We start from the raw sequence: 9460 nt of genomic DNA on the forward strand, positions 1-9460 counted from the left end.
GGCCAGGTGGTCCACCGCCACCGAAGCCACCACCACTGCCACCACCAAAACCCCCGCCGCTGCCGCCTCCTCCAAAGCCACCGCCGCCGCCTCCACCAGATCCTTTCGGTTCTGTTGGGAAAAGAGATGCCCCATATTAGTGAAGCAGGACTGATCCTGCCAAGTCACCTCTTTCATTAGAGTAATGCTTGTAGCTGGGGAAGAAATGGATGAACTTTCAAAACACACAAGGTTTGGATCATCACAGCTACCATTATCACCACCACACCGTGGAGGAGCTGGTGCAATAACCATAATAACCATAGCCTCTGTGTGTTCTCATGCCATCACTACTTTAGTCTGCTCTAGACTAGAGAGCAGAGCAAATTGCTGCAGAGAATTTGGAACTGAGCATGGATGGGACCTCTGAGAACAGAATATAGTCTTTGTTAGCACCTTAGTTGCTTCTTCCTGTTTCTTTGTACTTTTGCTCTCTTATCCTTCCCCTCCACTTCTCCATAAGCAGAGACAGAGCAATATCATGGGAAAAAGGGAAGGAAGGAAGAAGGCAGAAGGTCCCTCCTCCTGAAGGTGTCTCTGGCAATCACTGCTGGGAATGCACAGAATTCTCTCATTATTGATTGTATTGCAACATATCTACTTTTTAAACAAAGCCTAGTAGCAAAGGTGATGCCATTTCTGTAGGTTCAGAAGTGCAGTGACAGAATCATTAGCTGTTAATGTTTCCAATAGGCAGGAATTACTTTATCAGCCCTCTCTCTTTTCTCTCCCATTGCTCTCTAATGTCAATATTTCTGCTGTGACAACTGAGTTGCCAAAAGTAAAATGAAAGTGTTTCCACAACTACAATACATGGAAGAACCTTATTCAGAGCATCACTGCAAAATCAGCAGGTGCACAGGTTGGAATATCTGTGATCAGCTCTCAGATGCTGGGCCACAAAGGCTAAGATCACTTGCTTAATTTCTTGGAATCCTGATTTACACAAGTTGGGGTGGGTAAAATTTTCACTGACTTCGAAGTAATTAAAACCTGTGGATGAAAAGCACTTCTAAAAATTTGCCCAAGAAAAAAAGGAAGAGTGTATCCATGGGGGAATGTTCCACATTATCCTTCTCTTCCTTAAGCATGTCAGCTCAGTTCGGCTCTGACTCAGATAGGGTGTGAACCTCTGGAGAAATGCTGCTACCATGGTTTAGTCTTTCATCATGATTTGTTAATTCATGTAAATAAGATAATAGCTGCACCATTTTTCTCTGTTTACCCCCTCCTTTAATCCCCTCCAGCTCATAATAGCTAGAATATGTAACTTCACATTCAGAGATAATCTTTAAAAAATGTAGCTGGCTGATTGCAGAACTGTATCTAATTTTTTAAAAATTATTTTTATTTGGTCACACTTCTCTGGGCATTTCCTTCTTTTGTCATCATGTTCCTATCACAGTCCAGCCTTTAATTGCATGGCCAAACCTAGACTGAGGTGTATCACATTTGCTAATCAGTCTGTAGAAGTGTCTTTTCTCCTTTGGAAATGAATGCTGTTCCTCTGTCAGCACAGGCCTGTGTTCCTCACTCTTTTGTTTCTGTTCTGCCTTCCCAATACTTTTGCTACACAGGCTTCTCCGGCCTCCTCTTGGCACCTGCCAAGATGTGCTGTGAGACACAGCACAGCTGGATAGAGACTTATTTCCATTCAGGTAAGTGGAGTCACTGCCTTGTGCAGTACTGCTGGGCTATCTAAAAAGATAACAGCCCTGAGTCACTCCAAGAGTGGCAAAATTGCGTACAGCAGTGACACACAGGTACAGCTGTGGCTTCTGGCTTGGGTTTTGCTCTAAGTGGTACTGGAGCCAATGGTGTCATGCCAGGCATTCATTTATCCTTATATTGTTTATGCAAAAGTACAGTCTGAAATTCCACTTCATTCTTGTCCTCTCAGTCCTTATGGGGTTTTGTTTGCCTGATCTGCAGCACATCCTCAGCAGAACTCCTGGTAGGACTTCCATATTTTTCTGATATAAGCAAACAGGAAAATAAACCACTTTTTGAGAATTACCAAACAAATTAGCATTCACATTTCAAAAGCAGTACTTGATTTCTCAGCTGACTGTTCATTCATGATGAATAGAATTTATTTTTATGCATGCCAATTTCTGGCACTTTTATCTACTGTCATGGCAATCCATCTGATGATACATAAAATAATTTTTTGCTTTCAGATCTGTAGAACCATTCATGCCTACAGAAATTCCAACACGTAGAGTCATACTTACTGTCTAGAATTGGAGCACTTCTGTCATTAGTAACAGTCTTCTTGAGCTTTTTTCCTTTGGTAATATCAGATAATAGAGCATTTCGCCCTGCCTGTTCTGACTTGCTTAGGGATGGCTTTTCAGTATTTGCCTGCAAAATAAAAATTAAAAATGAGGAGCCAAAATAAACCACAACTTCTAGATACAAATTTCTGCTTAAATATGGTAGTTACTTGAGACTTCAGTGGCTGTTTTAACAGCATTGGAGTGGGTAGCATGCCATGTCTACTTTTGTGAATGATATCAAAGGTCGCTGGCCTTGTTACTGACTTGAAGTCTCCAACACTACTGCTATTCTAATGCACATTAATTCATTAGAAACAGAACACTTCTATGTGAATTCACCTTTTTTGAACTTATGATTTAGAATCACTCATTTTTTCAAGCCAAGGCTTATCTGTGCCATTTTGGAGATGGAACAAGAATAGACTACACACATAACTTGATTATACAAGAAGGTGGACATTCTTGAAAGTTGTTGTGAAATACAATTGCTAGATAAATCAGAGCAAAGAGGGACCTTTGTCTACTATTTTAGCTGAGATAGAAATACTTAAAAATGGCAATTACCACTTCAATACTACTGCCCTCTTCATACGGACCAAATAAAACCTTGGGACATATGAGATTTGTCTCAACAGTCGTCTCTTTTCACTTTATGTTCTGGTGACACAGTTTTTCAAGAAAGAACAAAAAAACTTCAAACAATGCACTTATATGCACATATATATGGCTCTTTCTTCTAGGAAACAGTTCCTGAAACATTTTCTAATTTATCAGATCAGTGTTATGGAGATTTCCTGAAAGGTGGGGAGAGTTGTCATGGAGGGACCAAGTAGAGTCTGTATCTTGCTTGAGGTGGAAAATGAAGGAAAGACTCTTGACTGACAGCCCATTCTGTATAATCAGCTAGGGTTTTGCTCTGAAAATATCTAGGTACTTGAGAATGGCATCTCAAGAAGCCTTCCTTCTTGTCAGTGAGGTGACTGACTGTTGGGAGGGCAAGCACAGCACAAGCTCTATCCCAGTTTAAACCAGGCCCAATGTAGTTTCACCCACCATGTTGTGCCAGATCCTGTGCTCTGACAGCTAGAGCTATCCTTACCAAATTTAAATAAAAGGATTCTTTTGGGGGGCTCAAGTCACAGGAAGTACTGGAGTAGAACAAGGGAGAAGGTGGGAGTACAGGTTTGGAGAAAGGCAAGACTTCCAAGTCCCATTAGACAAGCTGTTGTCTCTCCACCAGATCAGCCACTAGTGTGGGAAGAATAAAAGGATGGAGAGTTGGAGTAGATTGTGACATCCACATGAGAACTGGAAGGCAGCAGAAGGGGTGGTGGTTCTCGCAGGACCAATGATCAACCATAAACAATATGCTGGACAGTTTTCCCGAAATATCATGGATACCCTCATCCACATCCCAGTATCTCTGGACATCCTATTCCAAGTGACAAGCAGCAGCAGAGAACAGTGCATATGTTTACCTCCTGTAAAACTTACCAAGGCCAGTGTTGGGGGTGGAGGGGGAGCTGGAGGGGGAGGCACAGGCATGGTGGAAGGCTGAGCTCTGTCTGCTCTTGCTAAGAAACCTGCACAGCAAAATACAAACATACAAAGTCTAGAGATTAATACATCTTTATAAATAAATTTCTCAGCTAGAAAACATCCTTGCAGCTAACAGGTTTATATTCTACATTTTTGAAGTCTTATAATCTGCAAAAAGCACTTTATATTTAATTGTATGGAAACCAGCCACATCTTTAAACAGGGGCTCCCTACACAATCCCCACTGCCATACAAACTCATAGATATACATCCAGTTTTGAACACTTACACAATCCATGCATTGCTATGGCAGTGCACAAAATGCAGCAACCAAACTGAACTGAACTCTTAAATCCAACAATCTTGTTCCCATGGAAGTGCTTCAGGATAGCCCCATAGCTATACCATCAGCCCTTACTTCAAGAAGGCATCATACTTTAGGATCATACTCAGAAAGAGATGCCAACTTGTTAAATCCCTTTAGCTGCTTAAAGATTCCTGCACCTCCACTTTTATGGGTAGAGTAGAACAGCAGAGCTCTGGGATGGACTCATGCTTCTTCCTCTCTCCCTGCTTGCTCTGAAGATCCCAAGCTCCATCATCATGTCTGAATGCACCTTCCCCCACCTCAGAAGCAGCACACACAGACATGTTCCAGAACTCTCCCTGACGAGGAAGGCAAGCAGGCAGCCTGGCCTCTCAGCTGCAGGCTGCTGCAGACAGAAAAGCCTGGCTGCTAAAGCTCAGCCTGTCACAAGCTTCCCTGCCAGGGACCACACTCCCACTTTTCCCCACCCCAAGCCGAACTTTCAGCCTCAGGCAATCCTAGGAGGGTCACACCTGAGATACAGAGATTTACTGCAACCAAATTATGGAACAACAACCAAAAAAAAAAAAAGCCTGAAGTGTCAAGGACTATATTTTCAAGTCACAAGGGCTTTTTGTGGCATTTTGGCACAGAGCTTGCTGGAACTGTGCCTATCAGGGGCTTTGGAGCATTTCTAACAGCACTATGCATTTCAGCATGTGCTTTACTCTTTTATCTGAGCTTTCACCCATGCTGGTCATTCACCTGAGCCACCTTTAGTAACAATGATTTATATAATGTTTGCATAAGACAGGTAAACACAGCGGGAACAGGAACAAGGGTAATTCCCCAGACACCCCCAGGCTGATGGCTGAGGTCCCCAGGGCAGTTATTTACATGCATACACAGCTCTTACTTTTTAAAGCAACTGAAATGTTTTAGATGAGACCAAGGGGAAGTGTAATAGCACAGTATCTGTCAAATCACCATCATGTCAGGTACAGTACCCTTTATAGCTAAAATGAACATGATGAAAATGTGCTGAATGAACCAAAATGGCATTTGCAGTGAGTCACCACCTACGTAGTCTGTAATGGCATCTGACATGATCCATATGTGTGTCAGAAAAAACTGTTTAGAAATACAGATTTATCTCATCAGATGCTCATGCTTCAAAAGAATTAGAATGCAGCTGTAACCCCCCTTCCTTCCCCCTCTCTCCCCCCCAAATTGCTGAGTTACCTTCCTCAGAAGAAATATTTTCTGAAATAAGACTTTAATGGATTTTGTGTAAAATCTTTGTGGAAGAAGGAGTCAGACACATCACCCATAGCTCTGGCTGACCATCCAGAAAAGTCATGGAGTTTAAAGTGGTGTGAGGCACTAGTACCTGCAGGTTTTCTTCTCCCATACTGCAGAAACCATTTCCAGTTACTGCAAAAGAGTGAGCAAAGCAGAAGGGAAGCTGGCAGATAGACAGACTGGCAAAGAGGAAACTGTGAAGCCGAGCCTACAGGGTGCTGTGCAAACGCAGACATTCACAGTCCTGCAAACAGAGCAGCCTGCTGTCATCAGTCCTCTGCTGCATTACTGAGCACCTAAGGTCCCCCAGAGGAACAACAGCTTCATATTCAGAGGATCCACTTGAATTTAGTTATATTCCCATCTCCCAAATTTGTAGCTTTCAGCTGTTACATAAAATGCTGCACAAAGCCCTATCCTTTCCCAATCAGCATATTCTAAATGCAATATTTGAAATCTGAAACCTATTAAAAGCACCAAGACTAATGCTGCTTTGTTCTTCAGCTTCCTGTTTAAAGAAATAGTCAACAGGAAAATTATTTCTTACAGTAGACCACAACCGTCCTGTTTCTTAACACTGTCTTTTCACAGCTGCAGTTGTCTCTAGCTTAACTGTGCCATGAGGGTATTTCACCAAGCCTTTAACTGCTTCATTGGATTAAAAAGAGAAATTCTCTCTGCACTGCTCTGCTAAGAAGTCAAAGCAGTCTAGATAACGTACCATCAGTCTCTTTGGCACTCCATGTGTCACAGGAAAGTTTTTGGAGCAGGCAGAATACACTTTGGTTTGATATCAGACTTTTAAATGAATCCTTTATGGCAGCTCAGACCTGAATGCAGCAAGTGAGCCAGGTGGTCTGTGAAGCACTTCCTGTAAAATACCATAACTTGTCTACCTCCCTGTCAGTTAAAGATTGTTTCCCTCTTGGGCTGCTCTGTTCTACATTTTTTTCTCTTTTAACTGGATTGTTTTAGATCAGCTTCTTAAGGAATTGGTGGCATAAAGAGGAAGTAAGGTGATGCTTGAAGCCTGAGTTCTCTAAGGGGAAGCCATTACCCACAGACCCATCCAGCTTCTCCAAAACACTCTCTGCACACATGATTTGCAAGGAGGCAGAGGGGAGAAACGCACTAGGTGTTCCCTCCTTCTCTATCCCATTTACGTGTTCCTGTACTCAACCACTGCACACTAGCTGGTATTTCTGGCACTGGAGGGCTCTCTTAACTGAACTGCCATCGAAATTAGGTACACACTGGTGAGCTTGCATTTTGCTGCTGTTTAACAAGCCCTATAGCCCTCAGAGACAGGCTGGAAAATAGCATTTTGGAAGCACAGGACAAGCTTCTGTAATAAACCAAACTCTGGCAAAACTGACCCAAAGTTTAACATGAGCATCCTGCAGGGTTGTTTACTCATGGGGCTCTAGAGCACACACTTCCTTTAGGAGCCATCAGAAAAGAGATCACATGGCATGACTGAGAAACCTGTGTGCCCACACAAAAACTTATCATGCATACACTTACAGAGCCCATAAAACACCCTAGATTGTCAAATTTTAGTTTAAAACCAAAGTTGCAATACTGCTTCACTCTTTCTTTTATCACTCTGACTCTGCTTTTGGTGATGAAAAAGATTTTTAGAAATTCAAGCTGAAACATTGCAGGAAGAAACATCACCTCTGTCTTTGAATCTCCAACTCATCCTTGCTGTTCAGTTGTTCAATTTTATACAGTCTATTTCTTTGTCTGACTCACTATAAGCCTATATGAAGAATAAAAATGGTCTGAAGAGATGCAGTGACCTGGTGACTTGCTCTCACAGCACAGGGCAGTGCTGGGAGTAGCTGCTGGGAGGAGAGTACCTCCTGGGTTGCGGAGCCAAAACAGCCGAGTCAGCACAATGCTGAACTCTGCAGCTGCTTTGTTCATCACCAATTCACAGGATGACTGTTTCTCACAGAGCATAGAGATGTCCTGAGATGTTAAGTGTAACTCTGCCATTAGAGGAAAGCTTTGGTTACTGTCCTACACTTCTGCAATGGACTCACATCATTATTTGCTTTCGGTCAGTGGGAAAGAATTGAATTTAAGAAAAGGCTATTATGTTAAATTGCTATCAACTGACCCTATGAAACACCTGAATAGTAACCAATCCACCTAGTAATAAATTGTACCCACTAAATCTGTTAACAACCAAGTTTCTTATAACGCTTGGTGCTGCAGGGGTGTTGAGAAGGAACTGGTAAATCATCACAACTTTTATGAAGCTATATAGAAACGTTGTGTTTAGGTGAGTGTTGGTGGGTCGGCAGAAAGGCTTGCAGTGACTGCAGCATCAGGCAGAGAGCCCCGAGCCCAGAGGTCAGGACTGGCAGCAGGAGAGAAGGGTTCCCACAGCTGGCCACAGCAGCTGCTCTCAGCAGTGCCGTGCCCAGCAGAGCAGGCGCCCACCAGGCAATCCTCACACTGCCTGCCCTGGCCACAGCCTCCCTGCAGCCCTCCCGGGAGCGGAGCGCACAGAGCCCACCCCTGCTGCCTCTGGAGAAAGCCACTAGCAAATGAGATGCTCCAACAGTGCCCAAGTAAAGAATACCTGCATAAAAGAGCTCTGATTCCTGCACTCTACCAGGCACATGCAGCAGCCGCCATCAGGAAAGATATTAAAATGCTATGTTACGCAATGCACCACGATAAAGACTCCTTTCATTTAAAAATCAAAATAGAGGAGAGAGGAAGTGCACATGGCATTCTGCAAAGAGCCCCTTACTCTGCAGAGTGAGACATAAACAGCAACGGGCAAAAATGGCACTACACTGAATGCAGTGAAACACATTTTGGGCACTTCAGACTTAATTTGGTGTTTCAGAAATCATTTCAGAAGCATTACAAATGCTAAAATGAAACAAAAAGAAACATGACCTTTATTGTGGGATAGATAGTGCGAACAACCACACTGCAAGTGCTTGGTTTGTATCAGGTCAGACATTTTGAGCTGCTTGAAGGCCCCCCCTCTTAAACATTGAGTCAGAGGCAGACAGACAAGCTCACTGTGGCTAATCATTTCCTGCATGATTAATTTCCAAGCAAAAAAAGAGGAAGGAACAAACAACTGTAGAAATAAAACAGAATGTATAAATTTAAGGGGAAAAATCTCTGAAGTTGCCAATTAAAATGCTGATTGCTCCCTTATGCAAAAGGACCCAACTTCCAAATCAGTGTTGATTTGATTCTTTCAAAATCCATTACTTTCTCCTAATGAAAGAAAGGAATTATTTTTCTTTTAAAATCTGAATTTGAGGAAATTGGGCTACACTACCAAATACTTTAGTAAGGTAGCTCTCAAAAAGGACAGCTAACTCTAAACACATTACAAAGTAGTTGGAAAATCACTTACAATCAGTTTTATATGGACCACAATATTTTTCATTAATCATTTTCTTAACAGAGTATCGAGCTATTAAGCTTTTTTGCCAAAAATAGTTACAGTGATGTAATGACATTTGAACCCCCTGCTCCCACTTTCCTTGGCAGACCTGAGTCATTAGTAAGCATACATGTCCCACATTCCACCACCACCATCTCCCAAGGCCAGAGGGGCTGCCTGCACCAAGTGTCAGCCCAGAAGTGTGACAGTGTGAATGAGAACTTCAGAGGATGCTGAAGGTGCTCCTCCCATGCAACACCATACCAGTAAATCCCCCCCTGAAAAATATCAGGTGTTTTTCTTCTTCTCTTTTTATTAAAGTTTCTAAATATATAGAAATCTATAAATAAATATACAGACAGATGAGTTTTAGTCCCTAAAGAGTTCAACAAGGGTACCAAACCAAATTCAGCTGGGCCTGAAGCTACTGGAAGATACTGAAGAATTCCCCTACAGAGTAAAGAAAGAATATTTAGGAGACTCTCTGGCCTCAATCACTTGCACACGGAGGAGTAAAAAGCCTATCTGGAACACAAGTAACCTGATACAAGTTTTAATTGAGACACTGGA

At 42.5% G+C, this 9460-nt stretch overlaps 1 protein-coding gene across 1 annotated transcript in view; it reads right to left on the bottom strand.

Moving 5' to 3' along the window:
* Positions 1-9460, bottom strand: part of WIPF1 (WAS/WASL interacting protein family member 1) — a 22298-nt gene that overhangs the window by 263 nt on the left and 12575 nt on the right. The window contains exons 2-4 of the mRNA XM_031058429.1: positions 3813-3901; positions 2274-2403; positions 22-111 (exon numbers count right to left, since the gene is read on the bottom strand). Coding sequence (XP_030914289.1) covers positions 22-111; positions 2274-2403; positions 3813-3863 — 271 coding nt within the window. The 5' untranslated portion in view covers positions 3864-3901. The remainder of the gene's footprint in view (positions 1-21; positions 112-2273; positions 2404-3812; positions 3902-9460) is intronic.

The sequence above is a fragment of the Geospiza fortis genome, unplaced genomic scaffold, assembly GCF_000277835.1.
Source record: "Geospiza fortis unplaced genomic scaffold, GeoFor_1.0 scaffold112, whole genome shotgun sequence".
Classification (NCBI taxonomy): Eukaryota; Metazoa; Chordata; class Aves; order Passeriformes; family Thraupidae; genus Geospiza; species Geospiza fortis.